At 34.4% G+C, this 25848-nt stretch overlaps 1 protein-coding gene across 7 annotated transcripts in view; it reads left to right on the top strand.

The window, feature by feature from the left end:
- LOC124171637 overlaps positions 1-25848 on the top strand; it is a 152845-nt gene that overhangs the window by 97637 nt on the left and 29360 nt on the right. For 4 of the 7 annotated variants that reach the window (XM_046550841.1, XM_046550843.1, XM_046550840.1 and 1 more), the window contains 15 exons: positions 313-444; positions 2927-3109; positions 6271-6402; positions 6542-6724; positions 6882-7013; positions 8069-8251; positions 8457-8588; positions 9335-9523; positions 12411-12551; positions 12636-12818; positions 12942-13079; positions 13593-13775; positions 14594-14644; positions 19352-19468; positions 25277-25477. In XM_046550841.1, the coding sequence (XP_046406797.1) occupies positions 313-444; positions 2927-3109; positions 6271-6402; positions 6542-6724; positions 6882-7013; positions 8069-8251; positions 8457-8588; positions 9335-9523; positions 12411-12551; positions 12636-12818; positions 12942-13079; positions 13593-13775; positions 14594-14644; positions 19352-19468; positions 25277-25477 (2280 nt within the window). The remainder of the gene's footprint in view (positions 1-312; positions 445-2926; positions 3110-6270; positions 6403-6541; positions 6725-6881; positions 7014-8068; positions 8252-8456; positions 8589-9334; positions 9524-12410; positions 12552-12635; positions 12819-12941; positions 13080-13592; positions 13776-14593; positions 14645-19351; positions 19469-25276; positions 25478-25848) is intronic. The other 3 variants (XM_046550842.1, XM_046550844.1, XM_046550845.1) reach the window with 3 other exon arrangements.

Raw genomic sequence — 25848 nt, 5'->3', positions numbered from 1 at the left:
TCATCTTCTTACTCTATCATTATGTCCCATGATTTCATTTATTCATTACTTTACACAATTTTTTAAACTTTGCCATTTATGCAATCTTTCATTTTATAAATCTGTTAAATTTGCTTCAGTTATGGGATAGTTCCCAAATGACATAATAACATCTCAACCATCCTGTGTAATTCAATTTAGTCTATCATGGAAAAAATTTGTTGATCATCTCTATCGATTCTATGTTCCCAAAGTTTGAAAATAGTACGTTGTTCAAAATGAAATCAAATTGGTCTGATAAAATTTGAAAGCTAATCATCATATTTTCCTTAGGTGATCTGGAGAATGAAGATGAAATCCTTGAATGGCTCGTGGAACAGCTGGAGACAGATGAAATTGAGGATGTTACCGATGAAATGTTGGACAAGCTCATTAAGGAAGGCAAAACCCTGGTTGTGCTATTTTGTAAGTAGAAATTTTATGATAGCAGCTATCAATTTCTGCCAATTGCATTGATTGAGAGGAAGATAGCCTAGATAGTAGCAAGCATTGCATAATGCTATGTTAAAAATTACTTCTTTCATTTGCTTTTGGTGATCAGTGATCATTTGATGTTCAACACATCGGTAGTTGCATTTTAGCTGTAGATCTGGTTTTCCTGTAGTGTTTTTGAATTACCGTTTCCTTTGGCCCATAGCTCTGGTTGTAAAATTTGTTGTGAAAAAAGTGTCATAATATTTGTATTTCTGAATGCATTTTGTGTGTGGCTCTGCTAATCCAAGTCAATGAGCACCATTCAATTCACTCTACCTTCCCAAATTACAAATAAGGAATACAATGCAGCAGTTAGGAACTCTTGAGTATCAAGATAATTTAAAAACCTTGTTAATAAGAAGATAAGATAATAATAATTGATAAAATCATTGATGGGAATTTATTTTCTTTCCTGGTAAAGAATCTTAAGTGAGTTTCAGTTGGGAAACTGATTGCTGATATTCTATCATTTATACTCAGGGTGGAAAAAATTAAGTCTTGAAATTTTAAATCTGGATAACTGATGCCAGTATGAACCAAAGTTACTGATGATAATAGGTTGAAAATGCACCAATGTTAACTGCAGAAACTTTGAGCCAGGCACTACGACTGGCCACGAGTTTGCCCTGTTCCCGGATGCCTTGGATGCATCGTGATCTCTGGCAGGCAAAGCATTTGAAGTCATGAGTTGTTCAGAGCATCCAGTAACAGGGCTTCCTTGTGGCCAATTGGAGCACTTGGCTCAAAGTTTCTGTTGCTTAAAAATGATGCATTTTCAACCAAAACACCTTCAGTAATTTTGGCTCATACTGGCATCAGCTACCTATCTAGCGATTCGATTGATGGATTTTTCTTCCTCATAGGAAAATCCACTAGGATCGCTAGAACATTAATTGCTTATGCTTGGTTTCACTAATAGTAGGGCCCTCTTCGCTTCTATAGTGTTGGGGTGTTTTTCCCTCGTCCCGTCCCTTCCGTACCTATCCCTTCCCAGAGGCGTCGGCGGGCTCCTATCGCGGCGGTGCCTCTATCTTATTTCCTTCCCCTCCCCGGGTGTCTGGGCGTATAAGCCTTGGCTTGGTTCTCGGCCCCGGTGCGTTGTATCCTTCGAAGGGTTCACCTAGAACCCTCATACTCTCTGGCATCAGCTACCTAGGGTTAAAATTTCGTGACAATTTTTCTCCACCCTGTTTTACAATCTGATGTTTAACACATTTGTACTTTTGTTGCTGGTATTACTCAGAATTCTTTAAATATTTCCCTAATTCTTGGCCACATGGCTGCATTTTCCAGGCCATACAAAGACAGAGAATTATACTTTTGTGTGAAGTTTTTTAACTTTACATATTTTGGTGATTCTTGTATATTAAGAGACCCAAATTTCATAGCATTTTTGTTGTTCAGGTGTGTATTAACTTTGTCTTTTAGTTATTAATATTTATTGAAAGACTTGAAAGATTGTCAAATGAATGTAATAGCTAGTTTTGTGGGAAGAAGGACAGAGAGAACTGTTTTTTTGTGTATGTAATGGAAGGAGAAGCAGTGAAGTAAGAGTCTGATAGAAATGAAAGTGGAGGATGAGAAGTAATTGAACTGGCATTGATGAACGTATAAAATTAGGCTTCAATGGCTAAGCATTTGTGCCTACGTCGTTTGCTTGATTTCTGATGGATGGTGAATGTAGGATTGTAATCTCAGATAAGGAAGGGGTTGTAGCGTAAGCATAGCAGAATGAAGAAGTTTTGAAGTTGTGAATGGACGTTTCATTGGAGTACATAGTTCTCATACAGTCTGCTGTAAATTGCAAAATTAACTGCTTATATAGTGGCATGGAATGGTCAAAATTTATAAATAGGTTTGAGTCTATGGTTGGGGCAGCCAAAGAACTGTTTATAATTTTTTGCATGCTCTGAAAAATTAATAGTTATGTTTAGTTCAAATACATACGTCCAGTCTGAAATGTAATTATGCAGCAGTTTCAAAATAAATAATTATGTAAAAATGAGTTTTTATAATTGATTAATTAGATGAATGAAGGTAGTAATTGTTGGACCATAATGTAGTCTAACATGTTATCTTGGTGCTGTGAATGCAACTTTACCTCAGTTTTTTTCTGCTGCAGTCTTTGTATTCACTCAGCTTATGTATGGAAATGGTTATTTATGTTTGTAAAAATGTCAGGCAGCTGGTAGCAGAGTGCACCCAGTGATGTTTCCTTTATAAGTCCATATTACAAGAGGTTGTTGTGACAGAAATCTCATGATCATTGTGACTTTAATAAGGCTCTCAGGTTACCTTCGAGTAAAAATGTTACTGGTATCTGAGTAGCTTTGAATATTTTTTATCAGGTAGCACACATTTGGTAATAATTGTATCGAGTGACACATGTTTTTCCATATTCCTTTTCTGACAGATGACAACAATGATAAGAAATCTCAGAAAATTCTGAATGAATTGGAAAATATCGATGATGAATGTGACCAACATGGCATTGTATTTGTCAAGATGGACAATGAGGAGGAGGCCAAGGAATATGGCATAGAAAAAGTTCCTACTCTGGTATATTTTGAAAATGAAATACCCACTATTTATGAAGGTAATTTTCTTTTTTGGTTGTACATTTTTCTTTCTATTTTCTGTATCGTTTTATAGTTTTTTTTACAGCAGTGGTTTTGAGACATTTTCATAACATTGGTTAGAAATTAGGCTTTGATTTTGCATTTAAAACTATTCTACTGCAATTACCCAGTCATGTTTTTTTCAAAATCTTTTGTACATCTTTAGTATAGACTACTAGCGAAATTTCAAAGTATGTTTTTATCAGATTATGTTAAAAATGTTCAGAATTTGATTCTTGCTTTATTTTTAATAATCCTGCGGCAATCAAATAGTAGTTTTCATTCCACTTCTTATTATTGATTTTAATTCCTTCCAACTTAATCTTCTCATCTAAAGATGGATTTTCTATTGATTTTTATACAAATTATTCTTGAAAGTTAAAAGTAGCTACACAAGTTTGAAAAATTATGTTGTTTACCTGAAAATCAAGGAGAAAATAACAACTCTGCTCTGTTCTTTATGATATCCTTTATTTGAAATTCTCTTGTCTTTTTATTTGCTACCGTTTAATATTTGTTATTTGAAAATTTTTTTTAGGATATTTAATTTTCATATTTTACACTGAATTTTCTTTTCTTTCTAACAAATGTGTTATATGTTGCTAGTCATCCGCAAAAAGACAAATTTGTTATCTGCCAAAATGGACAGTAGAGGAAAATGTAGGAGATTGGTATCATTGACATATTATCACATCAAAAGCCTATGTTTGAAAGGGTTGCTTTTAATTTTTTACTTTTAATTGATGCTGAGTTATGACCAAGTTTCTCAGTAGCTTCATTCCTAATGAAAACTATTTTTTAGAATATTTCAACTTAGGAACCCATCTGTTTTTTTACAATAGGCAGTGCTTTGCCTGATAGTGGTGAGCAAACACCATTGATGGTTCTAAAATTGTCCATCACTGCATTTCCTTGTATACATTCAATCAAAACCTCATATTCCTGATACTGCATTCTCTCTCCACTCATTGTCTCTTCAGCCTAATTAAATTGTGCCCTTGCTTTACCATTCAAGTAATTTTTGTCTTCATAGAGAAACTCCTTTCTTTCTAAATTTTTTATGGTTGGCACTCACTGATTGCAAAATTTTCTATGGTTAGTAGGAAACTTATTGGTTCTACTTCAGTTTGATTTGGCATTAGAAGAATAACTTCTATGAGTTAACCACATTAGTCTTTCCATATGGTTGTGCATTCCGAGTGCATGCGAATTATGTAAAAACTAAAAATGAAGGGATTTCGTGAAGCATGATTTTCCTTTGGAAATTATTTTCACTGTCAGAAGTAATTCAGGTTTGCTTAATTTGAACCAAACTCTTGCAGTACATGTTGATCATAATGAAATTAATATGAATTTTATTTCTCTCTCAAGAGCATTACTGGCATAATTAATGTTGAGGTGGGGAAGAAAGTTTCCTTTAGCCCGTAAATGATAGTAAAATATGAATTTTAAATGAATTGGCATAAAAGCTACAAAACAAAATATATTCCATCTGCTAGTCAAATAAGTGAAAGATACATGCCACATATTCATTTGGAAAAGCAGTGGAACAGAAGTGGGTAGTTGGGTGGTGAACCCATGAAGAAAAGAAATGTCTTTTCGATTGAGGTATTATTTAGTAAGCTCAGTTGAGGGAAAAATTTAGTATCTCATTAAATGTTGCTATTAAAAGTAATGTGATTCATCTTTAATTAATATTATTTACTTTATTTATTATCAATTTGAAGTTTGGTGAACATGATAGAAGTATCTATTCCTTCAATAAATCTAAATTACACCTCCACTGTGGTATGTGTACTGCATGATATCACAAATTTCTTTTTTCTTCTCCACCACTCTCCAGTCCATGGCATTGAAAGCCTACTGTAATTTTGGAACAAATAAGCGTAAAGGTTTATTTAACAACATAAGCAAATACAGGCATTGAGTGTATGAGTGGTATTATGAACTAAGAATTTCATATTCATTGTGAAACTAGCTTTGAGAGCCTATCCGATTTTTGTCATGAACATTTCAAGTAAAATAGATCAATGGGGAGAGGACACTAGCCTAAGTATCCATTGAAAAAGACTTTCCTGGCTATGTTGACAAGTAAAGCATGACCAATAATGTTAAAGCATTTGTTCATACATTTGATGTTAATATTTTTGGCATGATCGAATTTGAATCACTTTGAATTTTTTGTGTATTCCTTTTTTTCATTGGTTTTGCAAGTACATATGCTGTAAAAAGGGCTTGTAATAAGGCTTAGAGCTATATCTGGTGAGGTGTACATTCACCATATACTTATTTCTTCTAATATTAGAGCTATGTATTATTTGGATAAAAATATTGTTTTTGTTAGTTGAAATTCAGCTGAGAAGTATTCAAAGGCAACTTTCGAATAGGATATGTTCCAAAGTCTTGGTTGTGAGTAGAGTTGGATATGATGTTTATGGTACCTGTGAGATAAATGATACTTTTATAGCTTACTTTATCTAGTAGCAGTCAGGTCTATCAAAATTACTGAAGAGAAATAGGAATTGTTCAGAACTCTTCTCGGGATCCCGCACGGGTAAGATTATATATGAGTGCCAAACCATTTATTATCTTACCTGCGCGGAATCTCAAGAAGAGTTTATACATATTGTTTGTCGGGAAAGTGTAAAATCTTACATAGAATTGTTCAGGTCAACAAGTTCAAATAACCTAATATAAGTATTCAATTCTCAAATTTTTATCAAATAAGCAATGCAGTTGAAGTGATTTCAATGCGTGTTCATTATTTCAAATGAAAATATTTTCAATATTGAAATTAGAGAATGAAAACTTTTTTATGGCTGAAATAAATCAAAATTTAGATAAGATTAAATGAAGTGCATTATAGTGAATTTGAATTTTTGGATGCCATCTCATCACTTACTAGTTTTTAGGGGCCAATGAGTAGAATTTGTCCATATTGCAATAAAAATGTTGCATACATTTTTGTACTTTGAATTGAGTTTTAAGCTGCTTGCTATAATGAGTGTTATGAATTAGCATACATTAAATAGTCTCTTTGATTAAATGGTACTTATGATTGGTTGATTTAAATCTGAACTTTGTTATTATCTAGTGTTCAAAATATGATGGTCTCATTTTTGTTTTGAAATCATTTCAGGAAATTTGGAAGACGAAGAAAAAGTTTTGGAATGGTTGGTACAGCAAGTTGAAAGTGATGAAATTGAAGATGTTACAGATGAAATGTTGGACATGCTTATCACCAAGATGTCCAACCTGGCTGTCCTTTTCTGTGAGTATTTTACTATTATATCAATGTCCTAAAATGGATTAATTTTCCCTCTTCATTTATTTATATGGATGATGAGTGATGATTTGGTGGAAGGAACCTTTTCTCTCATATTATGGAATTTTGTTGATTTTACTTTCAGACGATAAAGATCAGAAGAAAAGTCAAAAAGTACTTGTCGAGCTGGAGAACATAGATGATGAGTGTGATCATCATGGCATTTCTTTTGTGAAAATTGATAATGATGAAGAAGCAAAGGAGTATGGAATTGATAACTTGCCGGCTCTGGTTTACTTCGAAAAGAAGATCCCTCATATGTATGATGGTAAGATGCACACAAAATTATCTTTTCTTATGAAAAAAATTTAGCATCTGCACTATGGAACTTGGGATAAAAATTAGATTCATTGTTTTAGGTTGATGTATTTTAGAGAATGTTAGAAAGAGAGATAACTGTAAATTGTGTTTAATTTTGCCTTCAGGTGACCTTACCAAGGAAGAAGAGCTCCTTGATTGGCTTGTGCATCAGAAAAGACATAGTGAGATCCCGGAAGTAACTGATGAAATGGTAGACCGCCTCATTGAAAACACACCATACCTTGCTGTTTTATTTTGTAAGTCCTTTTTTCACTTTTAAATTGAGATCAAGTTTTAATAATCTCTGATTTAATCCTACCACTCTTTTGGATATATGTATGTACATTGTATCTTGTGCAGAATGGGAGGAAGAGCATGTATGTAAAAATGATGAGACATGCTTGTGGCTTGCCGTGAAGCAATCAATGAGTTTATGATAAATAATAGTTGTATCACATAAATATCTGCATCAGTATATAGAAGCCAAAGGTATGCAACCAGTGGTGAATTCAAAGAGGGATTAGGGGGGCTATAGCCACCCCTTAGGGTATCCAATTTACATTAGGTAAAATGGTAATTTTGTTCGGACCCCCACCTCTGGTGGTAGGTTATCATCCAGTCCCCCCCCCCCCTTTATCCTTATCCTGGATCCAGCACAGTATGCAACTGATATGAGTTGAAAAATAATTTTTACATAATGGAACAGCCACTTTTTTGATGGAAGAAGTTTAGTGGTATTCTTCCTCATTTGAATTTCCCATGGTGGTGATGTTTTCTCCACTTTTCCTGCCAGTGCCTGTGGGACAGAATTTATCACGAATTTGGGATATGGTTCTGAATATAGATTTGCAGCAAAAATTTTTAAATTCAACCACATCCCAGTAAATTAAAAAAAGTGAAAGCTACATCCCATCAAAAAGTTTTTGATGCCATCATAGATCCAGTTCTGTACTCAGGTTGTGGACTGGAAACTAGGAACTTCTCATATCCGCTTTTGTGAAAGGGCTAAAAAACTCATGTATTCATGGTTAAAAAAAAAAAAAAAAAAAAAAAAAAAAACACAGTACTATTCCACAACCTTATATTTTTGCAGTCTACTAGTTTCAACGTTACAACGTCATTATTTTTTATTTAACCATGAATATCTCATCGTTCCACCAAGTAACGCCTAAATCTGTTGATTAAACTCATGTATTTTTCTATATTTATATAACTTATATGCTTGTGCCGTGAAAACTCAAAAAGTAAATTGTGGGTCTTATTTTTCAAAGATTTTTGTATTGATAATCAATTTCCATTTGTTGCACTTCAGATGACAAAGATGACAAGCAAGATATGAGGATTCTTAATGAGTTGGAGAATATTGATGATGATCTTGATAAAGAAGGAATTGTCATTGTGCGAATGGATAATGATGCAGAAGCTAAGGAATATGGCATTGATCACCTGCCAGCCTTGGTTTACTTCGAGGAGAAAATTCCTGCCGTTTATGAGGGTAATGTGTGCATTTTTATTCCCTTGTATGTGATTCAATGATTATATTTTTTTTTGCCTTCCCTATTTTGAATGCTACATATTTCATATGTTGGCCAGTGTTTTTCATGTGAGCCAAAAGTAAATCAAAGCAAGTCCGCTTTTAGAGAATTAGTTTTAGAATTTATTTCCCACCCTCTGATATTTTTTCCCTTTCTCTTTCATAGGAGATCTATTGAATGAAGATGAAGTTCTTCAGTGGCTTGTGGAACAAAAGAAATCAGCGACCATTGAAGAAGTAACTGATGAAATTCTGAAAGAACTTATCGATGATCATGAATATGTTGTCGTTTACTTCAGTGAGTTATCAATTATTAAATTTCGTACGGGTACCCTTGTCATTGCTAGTACATTGGTGGGAAATTGATCGGGAATGTCTCTGGGCACAAATTTTTGAGTGAAGTGCAGTAAAAACTCTATGCTACGAATTTGTTTTGACTGGAAAAATCGTGACTTTGCTATAGGGGGTTTTACTTTATGGAGGTGATGTATGGGTTACATCTTCGGGAGACAGACAGACAGCGAGTAACAGAAAACTTTTTAAATACCTTTTTTTTACTTATTGTAAAAAATGACTGTAGGATTCTAAGAACATACTGAATGTACTGGGTTTTTTTTACATGCATTGTCGTATGGAAGGGTCTGGGACCAGGGGTATGACTTTGAAATAGGGAAGTTTCCCTAAAATTTTGCTGAATGGTGGCTAGTTGTATAGAGGTTTTACTGTATTCTACTCTACTCAGTGATTCTATCTGTAGGTCAGTCTGAACGGGTGTGGGTAGAACTCACCCCAGACTTAGTCACAGGCGTGTGAATTCACACTTTCAGGGTATGGGGACCATTTCTTTTCCTAGACCACTACCTCATTGCTTTGAGGATTTTAGAGTGTGGTGTCCGAGGGCTTCAATTCGGATTTGAACACATGGCCCTGTGGTCAGAAGCCAAGCGCTCTACCGACTTCACTGGGCTCCCAATTGTGAATTAATGGAAAGAGTTTTGAGGCAACAATATCAGTGAATTTTCAACTGGAGATTTTCATTTTTAGGTGGACAGTGTGAAGAAGGAGAAGATTGTGATAACACCTTGGATGAGCTGGAGAACATTGATGATGAGCTTGATGAGACTGGAATTGTTTTTGTCACCACAGAGGATATGGGTCTAGCGAAGAAGCATGGCATCAAAAACTTTCCTGCCCTAGCATTTTTCCGAAACAAAGATTTGCTCATTTACAAGGGTAAGTGATGATAAACTGATAATATAAATAATAGAGTAAGTATATTGACTGATAAAACGTATGTATGTAATAAGATAGTAATAATAAGGTATTTATTTCACTGCCCAAAAATTACATCAAAATACAAAGAAAATCAGTAAAATTAGGCACCCCAGAAGACACAATCTTGTGTAGGGGTCGCCATTAAATGAAAAATTAGGCACCCCAGAAGACACAATCTTGTGTAGGGGTCGCCATTAAATGAAAAATTAGGCAATGCTTGGCAGTACATTTAAATAAGATATAAACCAATGTAGCTCATCTGTGACTCATTGTAGTAACATGTGTCCTTATATAATGAATAAAAGCATGCAAAGAAATTTGGAAACTAGGGATGGTCAGATTGGATACCTTGGATCCAAATAACCACAGATATTGCCCTTCAACGGATACTTTGGATCCAAATCTGCTGAAGACATTGGATCTGGATCTGAAATTTTAAATGAATACTTCAGTGAATGAACGCTGCGTCCCATCAGAAAGAGAGGAAAGAGTTCTGATCCTCTCTTCGCATGCGCCATCGCACAAGGATGCTTGTCCTACTCATGAATCATTTTGTTTAAAATCTCTCGTAGGGGTGATGCAACAAATTTCAGCCGTGGAAAATTTTAAGGCAAAATATGATAGGCACATAGTGTGATTCTTCCCAAGAGAATGAGCATTCATCAGAGGAATCTCAGTGTTGTAGGATAATAACCACGTCAAAAGTAACTACCTCGCAGGTTTCAGAAAACCACCCTTGGCCCTGGGTCAGACTGTGCTTCTGATGTTTTTTTTTGTTTCCGAGATGAGATCACACGGACCATATATCAATATTTTCAAAGGAAAATATCAAGTTACATGAGAACAATCGAAGCATGTATCATCCCTACCCCGTCTCACCAACTGACCTTTTTCGGCCTACCTGCTTCAATTCTCCATTTCTGGAGGACAAACGCTAGGTGAGTGACTTTCTGGGCCCGAAGATGTCTCAATGGCTTCCGCAATTGGATGACATGCTCGAGATTTAAAAAAGAATGAGACCAAACGCGATGCATTTCTGACGATATCTTAGTTTTTTCAGTTCTGATTGATTTCCACTAAGTTTTATAGTTACAACTAGACTATACTAATATTCAACATTGTCCAAACAGCACAATTTTCCGAGAAACAAGCATAGCATTAGCCCTCACAAACAAGGAGAGACAGACTGGAAACGTCAACTGCATGCAACACGTAGTTCGTCTGGATTCGCTTTGAAGGCAACGACGGCGCAAAATAGCAAGATCTAACATGTTTGTCTCCAACTTTCTCATTTGTAGTCTCGTTGCTTGAAAGATGGAGGGATTGCGCTCCTTCCCCTCATCTCTCCTTCATGAGATTCTGCTATCCACCCCTTCCTCTCGAGATTGCTGAGCATTCGTCTCGTTCTGTTCCCGCACCTCGTCATACGTGAAGTCAATGTTGTTCTAGCCATTGTCAATTGTGTCGCAGATTGCACAGTTGCAATGAAATTAATAATAATAATAATAATAATCTTTTTTGTCCAGAGACCATGTACATGGTATAGGATTTGTCAATTTACAATATAACACAGAAATATTTTTACAATTATGATTATCTTTACTAAATGTTTACACAAAATGATTTACAATAAAAAAAGTCATTTCAAGTCAGATAAAAGTCATTTTGACATGTCTTGAAAATATTCCTCAGTTGAATAGTTCAATTTTTTAAGTAACATTTTTTGAACTCTATGCTTGAAACAGTTAATGCTATTTATGTCTCTTATCTCTTTGGGCAATTTATTATATATTCGCAGACCTACAGCTTTAGGCCCCTGAGTGGTTGCTTTAATGCGGCTATAGTTCAGGTGTAGTGCATCCTGGTTTCTGGTGTAATGATGGTGAAAGTCAGAATTCCTCAGGAACTGCCTTAAGTTTGCTTTAATAAATAACAAAGTTACGAGTATGTATACACATGGGAGTGGGAGGATATTAAAACTCTTAAATAAGGGGCACTTAAACAAGGGACATGGTGTACTTCAAAATTCAATGATATATTGATATAAATGTATTTAATTGTGTGGAAACATTTTTATTGAGATAAGGAGAGCTCAATGTGTGCCATGTGCGTGCACTGAGGTATGAAACTATCCCGAGGAAGTGCAAAATCCACCTCTCCACAACCATCTAGCATTTGAGGGTGAAACACAAGTCAGCATGCAATGAGAAAGTGGCAAAATTCGGGGGAAACATGTGTGAGGAAAATTTGAGTACTGTCAAATAACCTGAAAGATTATGAAAATGATTTTTAATCTGTAAAAATTTTAATGTGTATGAAAACCTAAATAGCATTCCTATGATCGCATTTACCTAGAAGACACTTGAATAATTATGTACTTCGTTTTATGGCAGGAAATTAAAAATGCATTCGGATCCGAAAATATCCAAAGATCAAGCACCTGAAATCAAGTATCCGATCCAGATGCGGATCCGAAAAAAATCCTGGAACCGTCCATCCCTATTGGAAACTATAAAAAATAATACAAAAATATGTTCGAAAAATATTTATGTAATATTTTTCTGGTGTACCATTTTAATCTTAATATTTCTATTAGAAAATGATGTTAGGTTAATGCTTATATTTTATATAAAAACCTGCCCATTAAGTAAGTTTTGGCCATTTTATCTAAGAGATTAGGTTTAAGCACAAAAATAAGCCATATTTGGTTGAAATTCAATTCATTGTAACCAATTTTCTTCAACTTGTTGGTAAAATCTGAGTGTGTATTTGAATATAGTAAAGCCAATAAACATATTTTGTCTTCAGTCAGAAATGTTCTCATAACATTTTAACTCCTTTGCAGGTGATATCGATGATGAGGATGAGGTATTGGCATGGATTACAGACCCAGAAACCCTTGAAATTCCAGGGAAAATTGAGGAAGTTAACATGAGGATGTTGGAAAAGGTTCTTCAAGATAACGAGCACGTTGTAGTGTTTTTCTGTGAGTACTCAAAGCCATTCACTCACTTGAATTTTCTTGTTTGTGAGACCAAGATTTTATTACATTCTCATTTTCCCTTTCTAGACAAGGAAGGAGACAAAAAGAGCCAAAAAATCATTCAGGAATTAGAAAATATTGATGATGAATGTGAGGAAAAAGAGATCGATTTTGTGAAAACATCTGATGAAGGTGTGGAGAAAGAATATGACCTAAAGTCACTGCCATCGCTAGCGTTCTACCGAAACAAATTCCGACAAATTTATTCTGGTGAGATCTCTTGGGACATCATCATAGTTTTAAGATATTTTTTTCCTACTCTATTTTTATATTTTTACAGCCTGAATTCTGATTAAACTGAAACAAAAAACATCTTTGTGTAATCCTTTACAGGTGATCTTATGGATGAAGATGCTATCTTAGAATGGGTGCTCAGCCTTCATACATCAACTCCTGATGTCATTGAAAGTGTGGATCGCAAAACTTTACAAACACTGATTAATGATGTGGAACATCTTGCTGTGTTTTTCTGTAAGTGACTTTGGAACTGAGGATTTTACCTGTGGCACTTGCAATGGGAGACTTTCACACCAAATGTCTTGGTATCATGTATCTAGAGATTGCAAAACAAAAATACTAATTTAGGTTATCATGGGTGATTATTTATTGACAGTAGTTATCGTATTGTAACATCAGACTCTAGCATTTTTACAATAATCTTTATTCTCACAAAACAAGAAACATTTCCTTCACAAATTTCTTCTCAAATCTTTTTACTCCCACCTTATTCTTTCATTTTCTCATCAATCCCCCAAAACATCAACAAATGTTCGGCAATCCAACAAAAAATAAGGTAAATTTAAGTATCCAAAAATTAAATAAATATCAAAACATTTAAAAATACATAAAAAATGAGATGTTGCAGTATGCAGACAAGAAAGGATTTATGATGTACTTGGGGTTAGTCTATCTATACAAAAATTTTGTCGTGTGAAGACCAATGTAATTTCACTACAACACTCTCCACACACTCTTCCTTTCTAGATAATGATGCTTGCGAATCATGCCAGGAAATTCTGGAGGAGTTAGAAACCATTGACGATGACACAGATAAGCATGGAATCCAATTTGTTAAGTCAACTGATGCTAAACTTGCTGCTGAGATTGGAATATTTAGCTTCCCAGCCCTGGTGTATTATGAAACTGGCGTTCCAATTATGTATGATGGTAAGTGACAACCTGAATAATTATTGAACTGAATAATTATTGAAATTGAAGGTCATCTCACCCTTGAAAAGAATGATGTAGTTCATTTCCTTGCAAAAATTGCTCATTAAATAAATAGTTGACCCAATCACTTTGAATGTTAATTCAATGTAATAAGTTTGACTTTTTGCCATGTAACTCTGTTAATTTGCTTATTTTATGTTATTGGATCTCATGGTCAAGCAGTAGTTTTCAGTTATGCACTTTTTCATACGATTTGGTGAGCAATTTTAATTTATTTTGCTGTGAATTTTCATCAGAATAACCTTTTCTCAATAATCATAGATCATTTGTGATCTTTGCAATCAATTGAACTGTTCAATATTTACCAATGCTCACTTGAAAGAGAAAACTTAGCCTGTACCAAGGAAATAATGCAATATTCCTGTGGAATTGTTTTCACGAATGAAATCTGATCATTGGAATAAATAATTTCTTTTTAAAAGTAGTCATGTGTATTTATATATGTACTAGTTTGACATATTTTACATTTGTACTTTGAAATTATGCATCACATGCATCATAAGGTATTCAACTCCTGTGTCAATCCACTCTTTGAAGGTAAAGTATTTTTTTCTTCTTATGACACATTTCCACCCTACTAATGCACAACTGAGAGTAAAATTTTGGATTTCAGATTGAAGCTGCCTTGAAATTATGTTAGAAAACTTTGCACGTCGAATGGACATGGTTATTTTAGTGATATCTAAGAGAGTTGCTCAAGTGATTATGTATCAATCATTCATGTTTGAAGATTAATGCCTTATTCCTTTTTTTAGGAAGTCTAAAGAAGGAAGAAGATGTTCTGGATTGGATTGTAGATCAGAAAAGTAAGACATTTTACAGGCCTCAGTGGTCTTTGATTTTGAAACACATTTCACTGACTTGTGTTCCCTTGTGACTTTCTCAAAAATATTCTTTCAAATTATCTCCTTGCCAATCTTTCAGGATTTAATGGCTGGCAATCTTCTGAAGATTTTTTTCTTTGGTTTTTATTTCTACTTTTGACAACTATAGCCTCTAGGCTTATTGAATTTATTATTTATTTTCTTAAGCTGGAATTTACTTTTATTTGTCATAGTCATTATCTTATTGGCTTTACTTTATGTTCATAGGCAATGCAGTCATGGGCATATTTTGTACTCTATATAAATATTTCCCAAGGATTAAGGTGTTGAAGACATTTTATTAGAGCATTCCAGTCAGCACAAGTCAATTTGACTTCATCTAATAGGCAACAATATTTCCCTTGCCAAGTATTGTATCCATTCATGATTCCATTGTCCATAGTTTAAAATTGAATTCAACTTTAAATTTTATCAATATAATATTGGCTCAGTCTTCACTCACTGCCGTTCCATTTTTATCCCTGCAATCTGTTTTGTGTGTTGCAAGTCCTCACTAATGTGGCAATGTGGGTGCAAACAACCCATGACCAAATGTGCTGTATATTTTAATAGTTGAGTTATTTCCAGCCCATTTGTGTTGTTTATTTTGTGATGAATTTATGTTTAGGATGCCATATTTATTCATATGAGAGGGATATTGAATGTGATTGGCGTAGGTTCTTGACTGAGCCAATCGAGTAAATTTGACCGTGAAGGAAGGCTGATAATAAAAGCCCTAAGTTTTTGTATGCCCATGATTGTATTTGATGTGTATTATTTATTCTTTTATCCTCAGTAAATTTTGTGAAGAAAATCACTCCCTATGAATTAATTTCTCTAAGAAAATTTATTACAACCGTATCAGATTTATAGTTTATTTATACAATATTTATACTACCCACTTCACTCTTGGTGTGGATATCATTAGTCATTGCTGCCATTAAAGTTGCTTTGAGACTATTGACTTCAGTTTGTGAGTGTGCTGAATTAGACTGTGGCTATTTAATTCCCAGAGCTTGTTTTCGTATTAATTTAAGTTTGTTTCATGTGAGTTAATTTTTGTTGTGGTTAACGTAAGTGTGATGTGATTAAATTTATTTTGTGGCAATGATAATCCAAGTGTGAAATATTTATTAAAGTGCTTTCGGGAACTCAGTTCCTTTGGATTTTGACTTTTCATATCTTGAATTGATATTATTTGCTACATGGTTATTTTTAGTGAAACTATCAATTAATGTCTGGTATCATAGGATTCTTTGCATATAGCTGTTACATATCGATTTCTGTCTCTATAATGTCAATATTATTCAGCAATGTTTCTCCTTGATTTTTTACTCTAAAGGTCTTCCACACATGGATCATCTTTCTCCCTTCAAAATATATGTACATCATTGAATGTTGAAATTCTGGCATAAGTATCATGTGGAAATCAGTATCACAAAACATATTTCAGTTGCAAAATGCAATAAGTATGAACAATTATTCCATTTATTTGATAATTTAACTGTAATGCCTATGAAAAACTTTCAATTTTGGTGACATTTGAAGCATTTGAAGCTGATTTCTGATTGGGAGGTTGTATATAGCTCCAGTGTAGACCATGTAGCTGTCTTTGTTTTTAAACACTGTAAATATTGCTATACATGGTGTAGTAACTTGATTCCAAAGAATGAGTGACCTTAATGGAATTCGAATAGATTTGTGTGTTCCTAAACATAGTTTTAGTTCTGCTATATAATTTATTATTCTGGGTTTGATGTAGTGGTATGTATACCTTATTTCTGGAAACACTTGCTGTGTGTTACCAAAAATTAGTTGCATGATATGTTTGCACTGTCTGTTTGCTCTTAATTATTTTTGTTAATGTGGCTATTATTCTTTCATGTGCATGAAATTCATGGTTTTATTGGTGGCTTTTTTTATATTAGAGAGTGTAATAATAATTGCTTTAAAATGATATATCTTTTTAATTCGTATATAATTTTAAAATGTTATAATTTTCATCCTAGGCTACATTGTCCTGTGATAGCCAATCCTTTCTAGCATTACAAATACCTACCTATATCTTCCGCTAGCATTCTTATTTCTATATGCATTGCTGATACTCTTTATCAGCAATTGCACAACATACTAAACTCAAAGGTACAGGAATTGGATCAGAACTGTTATGAGAAGACTTAGGTGAATTTATAAAATTGTTCCTAACGCAGTGAATAAAACATCTGAATATACCAAAAGTTCGGAAATTCAGCATGCTTATCAGAGATAAGTACAGTTAAAACTGCCACTTTTTATTGCCGTAATAACCACCAGGAAAGTAGAAAGAAATTTTCTCTGTTGGAATAACATTTTTTCTTAGCTGGTATTTCTTATTGGAATTTTTGCACTTGAAAGGGACTTTAACCGACTGAAATATGGGTCGGGTGAAGGGTTATTTGCAATATTTCAGCCAAGAATATCTTTGATTCTTAAATATTCTTTGACTAGTGAAAAAACAGGCTGGGATTCAATGTTAAGCTCCTTATTTGAATTTAATTTTAATGAATCTGAAATATGACTGGTCTCCCTAATAATATCATGGTTGAAAAATCTCCATCATAATATACTGGTTCATTTTCTTATTGATTTTGGTGGCTATTCTCCAACACAGTAAGTGTGTACTCCAGGTGTAATGGATTCAAGTTTGGTGCATCTTCATAATTTTTTTCCCAGCCAACACAAGTGATATAATTGTATCTTAAGAAAATTTCACATATCTTTGAAAATGGCTTTTGAAGTAATCCCCACTTTTTATTAACTTCGTGCATCTTTAGAATATGATACTTTGATTTTATAATGTATGAATTTAATTCAGAAAACTCTTGCATAGACAAGCTATTTTAGTCTTTTTGAATCATGCTATTTATAGCAATTGTGTGCATAATAGAAAATATCGAGTTTTGTTCAGAGTATAATGGCGAAAGCCAAAGTATCACCTGTATGACTATTAAAAGCCATACTAGGGTTATTATTTAAAAAAAATATTTAAAGGTAAAAGTAAACATATTCTGTTAGGAAAAAATTTGTGTGAAATAGTAGGTGAGGATTCAATTATGCTATTGAAATGAAATCTACATTTAATTAGTTAATATGTTATTAATATTTCCCTGGTAAGATTACAGTCTGGTTGAGTCAACATACATATAACTTTTTATTCTTGCTAAGTTGCTAAAATCCACCTGTGATTAATTTTGGAATATCAAATGTAGTCATGACCATGATAATTTTATAGAATCGTCAGAATAAGAGAAACTGCATTGATTATGTCAACTTATCGGCTTATACCAATAAATGCATCTTAGCTATTTTTTTGCAATGCTGTGCTGTGTGAGGATCTACTGTATCCAACACAGCTTCTTGGATGAAAATATTTCAACCGGTTTCTTTGTATCCACGTTTATCAGCTCTAATATGTAAATTGATGGAAGTTTTATCCTGATTGGGCGTTGATTAGCTTTTGCTGATCATCAAGCAAAATTTAATTTGTAGAATCCTCAAGCCTATGATTTTCAATGAAGTTAAGTTTTGAGTGCAATTTTCTGGATGGAGTTATTGCTATCAGTTATTGCATCAACATTTTCACACTTATTTCCTCAGTATTTGTGTCCTGAAATTTAGTTTTTTCTGTCATCCATTTATTTTATATGGCAAAACATTTTTGGCTAAGTAACCCCTCCTTTGTTTGTGAAAATTATCACCAATGGTATTATTAAGGATTTGTAGTGATGGTATTCATTGAACTATAGTATGTGTGTTAGTTGGGAAGTTCTGCCTCAAAAGTCTTCCTCCATTCAGATGTGTTTGAAATGTATCCCTGGAGTTTGATGTCAGATAAAAGTTTTGATAGCCACCAATCCATGCACCTTTGTTCCTTGGTCAGGTTTCAGCCAACCAGACCAATGTTTTCCGTTTGGCTGTAATACTTGGCTTGATTTCTTCTTCGGTTCAAGTCTCTAATCACATCTTCAATGTTTTGTTTTTTGATAATTTTATTTTTTAAAGTACTAATAATGAATATTGGTTATGCAAACACTTCTGTATATAATTTCTTTAACTTTTCTCCAATGCACTTGTTTGCATAATCATTCTTGCAATGAAGTCAGCATATCATCATCAGTATAACAATGTTGTTACTGAATGACCAACAGGTTACAGAATTTCTGTTCAAAACTAATAAATATAATTTTCATTGCAAGGCATTTAAAGGTATAAATTGACTTGATTCTAAGATAGCGTAATTTGAAGGTGGAAATTACTTACTGGAAATCATTGTAATTGGCTAGAAAGCCCATGAAGGTTTCTTGATTGTATTACTTTTGTTCTTGGCTTGTGAGCATCATGTGATAGGATTCTTTGGATCCTTTAAATTTAAAATTAGATCATTTTCATCCCTTGCTTTTCATGTGAGTTCTTGATGATGCTTTAATGGACTGGAAAAAAATGGTAGTTTTAATCTCTCTTGCAATGAGTGTCAATTTATTGCCAATCGGGCAGAAATAATATATATGTTGGGACGGAAAAGATTTTAAACATTCAGTTTCCATTTCATGGATTCATGTTGTTCAAACAGCCTTTCATGTAATGATTGCATGACATGCTAATTTTTTCCAGATGACGATGATGATGACGATGATGATGATGATGATGACGATGATGATGATGACGATGATGATGACGATGAGGTCGGTAGTAGTCGTTGTGGTGGGGAGCGAAAAGGAATGTTTTCAGGTAAAATATTGAAACGTTGAGGGTTATCAATTCTCAAGGTGTCAGTTCATTTTCCCCCTTAAAGGGAAGTGTTTGCTGCAGAACAGATTGCAAACAGTTTTTTACCTGAGACATTTGATTTCTATCACCATTTCAACACCACAATCATCATTTTACGTTATGAGCATTTGATACTTTCATTCTATCTTCAGAGAAAATTTATACTTCATGAATTAGGGCAATTTACTTTTTTATCAATTTTTATGATGCAGGCTTGATCATATTCTTACTTTAACCATTTTATTTCTATCACCACCAACAATCATTATTTCCCGATGCAGTGGAACAACATTTTGATTCTGTCACGAGAAAACTGGAGGAAAATCACTTTTCTCAATCCCTATGAGGCAAGAAATTTTTAACTTTGGGTATTTGATGTCAATTTGCCCGAATCTCTATTTCAGGTTAAAAGTTATCTTTAGGTGTTGTCGTGAAAAATTCCCTTTTGTCATCAGGAAATAGAAGGATTTACAATGAGGCCGATCACTTTTTATCATAAGTGCTGGTGACTGATTTAGTTTTTCAGTAAATTTCATTCAAGAGAAAAGAAGTGGTCAGGTAAAACTGACAAATGACAATGGAGGATGAGACTTGGGACTGAAAGTTAGGTTCAAAAAGTGACATCATGCATGATACCGTATTTGTCTGAATATAGTCCCCCCTTTTTTCCAAAAATGCCAATGGTAACAGTAAAGAGGGGACTATATTCAGACGCATTTTAAAAACTTTTCCCGAAACTGAAGCCTCGAAATTAGGGGGGGACTATATTCGGAGAAATACGGTACTTCTCTGGTTTTCACAACTTTTGCGTATTAATTTTGGCTCATGGGAATTTAGTCTGCTCTTTATAAAATAATATAGGTGATAGTTTTACTAGGACTTTTCATCCAGCTACAGTCTGCAGTTAGAGTGAGCGAACTTCAGGTTTTTCCATCCTGATGTTAGTGGAAGTCAGGGTTGGTATTTCTTTGATGGGTCTCATTTTTCAAGGTCTATTTTTCCAGCGCTAATGATTCATTACTTAGATATTGCAGCTCATGGCAGAAATCCTTTTGGACAACAAGATTTAATGGAAAAATGGAGTCTTAATTAGGTTGAATAAATATGGGAAGGAATGATAACCTTGACTCCTATGCATTCAAGGTCAGGAAAATAACCCTTTTGGTTTACTTATCTGGCTAGATGACAGTGAAACTGTTATCTATAAGATGTCTTGGATACAGATTTGAGCTGAGTGAAGACTGATTCCCAATGGGCCACAGGTAGGATAGCTGATGTTTCAGAATACTTCGATACCCGGTATCATAGTGGAATTCTCCTCTTAACTGTCCTATGAAACAATATGAAGTTAACAATAATCTTTTGTCTGTTTCATATTTTAATCCTCTCTTGCTGCCCAAAAAATTTTTATGGTACCTTTGGTGGACAATTGCATTTTGGGGGTGTTCTTGAACCCCAATGGCTACGGATTTTTTCTTCGCTCTAGTCTTGGGAACGAATATTTCTTTGTATACATATATATATGTATTTTTTGTAGGGTGTCAGTCAGTCATTATTCATCCATTAGTTCTTTTCTCTTTATCTAGCTGTGAGCTACAGAAATAAAAATTCTTTTGATGTAATGTATGCTACACACATAACTTATCAGCATATATGCGGCCTACGTTGCAGGATGTATAGAGCACTTAACACTCGTTAGGATGTTATTTTAATATGGGGAGCATGATGGATTTATTGCAGAAATACTCAACACATTAACTATGAAAAGCAATTTCGAGTGACAGAACTCTTAAAAACTTATATTAGCAGGTTTTTTGTACACTTAATGTGGATTATCTTCATGTTTTTGCTGTGATATTAGAACTTAAGCAGTTGATGGAGAAGAGAAAAATGAATAATTTAATTTTTTATGGTGGGGAGAAAATATATTAATGAAAATATGGTGCAGAGAAAGCTTGGAATGTAGACTTTCCAGCGAGATTTGTTGATGTCAATGGCTTTCGGGAGCGGCTGCGTATTGCACTTTGTCACACAAGCTTTGGCGGCCATTACAGGTCACCTCATTCATCACCTGATGATGTGACCTGTAATGGCCGCGAAAGCTTGCGTGACAAAGTGCAATACACAGCTGCTCCCAAAAGCCGTCGACATCAATGGTGCAGAGAAGAAGTGCAAAAACATAGAATGTCAGAGAAGGACATACTCCTAGCATACTAGGAAGAGCCGTCCTGCAAAGTCTCTTATTAAAGTTGCCTTAAGAATTTACTTGTCCTACCTCTATGAAGCTACGGTATTGAAAAAATCATCTCGGTATGCTCTTCAACCGTCTTAGGATTCAAGTCATTTTCCTTTCTAATGGATTTGATCCTGCTCTGGATTAGCACCCCCATTCATAGACTGAATAGGTGGTGATTGGAAATAGTACAGACTAGAAAAAAGCAAAGGATTTATTTCAAAGTTTTCATGTTGGAAGCATATCATCAATATATACTCAGAAAATCTATGCTCGTACTATTAGTTGAACTCAAATACACATATAGCATTTATTGATTGATGAAACCTTGAAAAAGAGGTATCTTTGTGGTGTTTTATTCCTTCAGCATAAATTGAAAATAAATGCTCTGAGAACCCTCTAGTAGGTGGGAGACCTTCCATTTTTAATGTATTTTAGTAATATTTTTCTCTTGTCATACTGTTGTAAAGGCCTGGTTACATTGTACATTATCCTGTACACGATAATGTATGAATTATTTTGGTGGACCAGAATGGAGGGTGCACAATTGTATGGATCAAACGAGAACAATATTATTATCCTTTCATACATTCATACAAGTTTGGTGGTTACACAATGCATTTTCTCATTCATTCTCATTTTCATTCATTTACAGATTAACATATAAGTGTTACCGTGTAGCCAGGGCCTTTCATACAGTTTTCATGGGCATATTTTTACCGCTGGGGTATGATTTTTGTGAGGTGGTTACTTTCATTGCGCCTTATTTAATGGAATTTGATTGCATGAGCTGAGATATGAGCACAAAGTAGGGCTCTTTTATGGGTGATGGAGATTCAAGGGACCAAAAACTTGCAACTATCATGCTGGAAGTGCTGAACCTCACAGTAGTGTCTTGACATGTACGATCCACAGCAGTCCAGATCGTCTCCTTAAATTTATGTTGTTAAGTACTATCATTTTCAGTAATATGTAGACCTCCAAGTCTCACTTAACTGATGGGGTCGGGTTGGTGAAAACTTGGAAGGTTGGCATATGAATCAACCTGCATTCTATGCCTTCATGGCACCAAGAGCCGATGAGGACAAACGTGGTCGCGACTGAGCTACTGAAGCTGGAGTCAAACCCCAGGAGCCAAAGCCCAATCGAAATTAAGATTAGTGGATGGAATGCTCAGAAGAAGCCCATGCACATATTGGGCGATTGGATTGTTTTCTTTTGAGCTCCGTTAATGCCTATGTCAGCGAGTCCAAATATGAATCTACATAGAGGAAAAAACTTGTCACGGAGCCCGTAATGAAAAACTCTGAGGGCCCAATGTGAGTGTGGACGTGAGTTACCTCAGTTCATTCCATCCATTAATTATAATTTCAATAGGGCTTTTATTTGTGGAGTTTGACTACAGCTTTGGTAACTCAGGTGCATCCACGTCCATCCTTGTCCGCTTTTGGTGCTGCAAAGGCATGGGATGCTGGTTGCTTGATGAGCCAACCTTCTAAGTTTTCACCAACCCTACCCCATTAGTTAAGCGGGACTAGTGGGTGTCTACATATTATTGAAGGTAATTGTACCTTACATAAACAGTATCTAATTGAGTTAAGGGTTAGTTTTTCTTACGAATTCTCTGACGAAAGTTCATGTTTACTTCTAGATTAGGACGATCAGGTGTCCAAGTGATGAGGGTGATGCCAAAATTTCCATAAATGAATTAAATATTCATCTTAGAGTTTTATAAATATTTAAATAACTCAAGAATCAAGTAATCATTTGCAAAAAACAAAATTGCAATTTAAAAACCAGCGGACAGGTAAATGAGGCAATATTTACCATGCCCTCCCTGCAGGGTATTGCATGCAAAATCATGGAAGTGGAAGCGCTCAGCCACAGCCTATGCATCATTTGAAAGCTATTTTTGGCTAAATATGTTAACTTGACAAATTTCATCTATATACTCCTATGAAATAATGCGTTAAAAGAAAAATCTTAAGTTTGCACCAAAAATGTCAATTTTTTGCATTAACAGAATATTCTAAATTTTCAAATGGCTGTAAAAGCATAATTTATGGCTGTAAATAAGCACTTTTTTTGGTGTAATGTACTATAATCAAAGAGTTACAGAGTTAAAATATAGGGGATCCATTGAAATCACACCTACCCCTAAGAATATCCCCAGCAGATACAAGCAGCCTTGTAATGACCTAATCATCAGTTCACTTTTTATCCAGGACATATACATTTGGTTACGGGTCACCTACCTTGTAAATAACTCATTATGCATGACTTCCTGTCTGTATACAGTGACAGCCTGTCATTTATCATGAGGTAATATGGGATAGCTGTGCCATAATTGAGTTGCATTGCATGAATTGCATTCAAAGTGAACTAATTCAATAGGTCATTCTTGGTTGCTTGTCCCAGCTTTTTTTTGTAAGGGTAGTTGTTAATTTTTGGATATTATGGTTAACTTATCTATTTCCTCAAGAAAATATCATCCTTTGGGTTTCATGACCAATGTGCAGGCCAGTAGACTACTACCTTGGTTTCTTAATTCTTCTGGAATTTGCAATAAAATTCTTTAAAAAATGCCATTAGCTCAAAGAAACTTTGTTGAATTATTGGGATGCATATTGGCTTTGAAAGCCCCTTTTCCCCTTTTCAAGTCCAGGTGAAATTTTTCTCATGGCAATGTGTTCAAGTTTTATCTCACCCTACACAGAATATTTAAAATTTCACTTCAGAGAATTTACATGGGACAGTGCACAAAAACACAATTGGAAAACTAGATTTGCACTTTGATAAATTAATTTTAATCAGTGGAGTTATTTAATTTAATTAGAACGTCCACTGATAGAAAATGATACATTCTTGTATAATGGTGTCAAAATTATTGTTTCTTTTTTATTGGAAGATATTTATATATTTAAATGCCTTTTTTATGAAAAACATTTTTCATTCATGCAACTTGAAATGAATCAGTTTGGTTGGATTTCGTGCATAGCTGAAAATTTTATTTCATAAGTTGCTTTTCAGCTAATGAAATAGCTTTTAAAGGAATAGGCTTATTTGCAGTGTGCAATAATTTTAATTTTCTGTACAATTTGACTTTAAAGCTTTAAACTTTAGCTTATAAAAGTAAGTGCATGGGCCTATAATTGGTTGCATGGCCACTTTGGTGTAACAGTTGTCGTCTGCAGCAGTTTGTTGTTGTAAGGAAGAAAAATTTCAGCATTACTACAGAGTAACTTACTATTCTTTTGCTAATTCAGCCTTCTAGTTTCTGCTTTTTAAGAAGTGTGACTCTATCTACTTAATAAATTCAAAGAAAACTAACCAAGAATTCAGCTCACTTGTGACATTATCCTTTTGAAATAATTATTCTCTTGTCGGTTCATTTATAAATTGTTTTGGCTGCATATTTCATACTTTAATTATATGAAAAATGCAAATGGCTGAATGATTTTTTTGAGAATTTTGAAGATAAAATTTCATTTAGTCCTTGATGGGGACACTGACAAATTTACTTAATTCTGCTGCAGGCGATGGCTGTTTCTTCATGGGGCTTGGAAAAAATGCCAGACCGATGCCTTCTTTCGAACCATTTCGATGCTGTCCCACAAAGTTTAAAACGGACAGCAAGAGTGCCAAAGTGAACAAAGTCTCCCAAGAGAGCCCGAAGGGGGGTAAAGCCAGCAGCAGCATTTCTGGGAAAGTCACGAAGCAGGACAAGTCTAATAAAGGGAAGAAAGGTTTTTTTGGTAGTGGTAAATATACCTGGTGGTGGTAGCTGGAGCACTGTGATGATCAGTGTTTGACATCTGTGATCATTGAAACACAATGAATATGTCTTGGTTGTTTCATATTCATCAATTTCACCCTGTACATTTTGAGAATTCATAATCATCATTGCTGCCTCGTGATCTCAGAGTTGTGTGAAGTCTACACTGAGAATTCTGGTTGAAGTCTACTCTGAAAGTTTTTGATCTATGGAAGCATGGTGTGATCATTAAGACATTTGATCATTTCTATAAAATTCATTCACATAAATGATAGCAATGGCTGAAAGAAATATTCGAGAACTCAAGTATCATTCAATCTCATTTGTTTGAAT

The sequence above is a fragment of the Ischnura elegans genome, chromosome X, assembly GCF_921293095.1.
Source record: "Ischnura elegans chromosome X, ioIscEleg1.1, whole genome shotgun sequence".
NCBI lineage: Eukaryota > Metazoa > Arthropoda > Insecta > Odonata > Coenagrionidae > Ischnura > Ischnura elegans.
The sequence above is the reverse complement of the archived record's forward strand: the minus strand, read 5'-3'. Positions and strand labels throughout refer to the sequence as shown.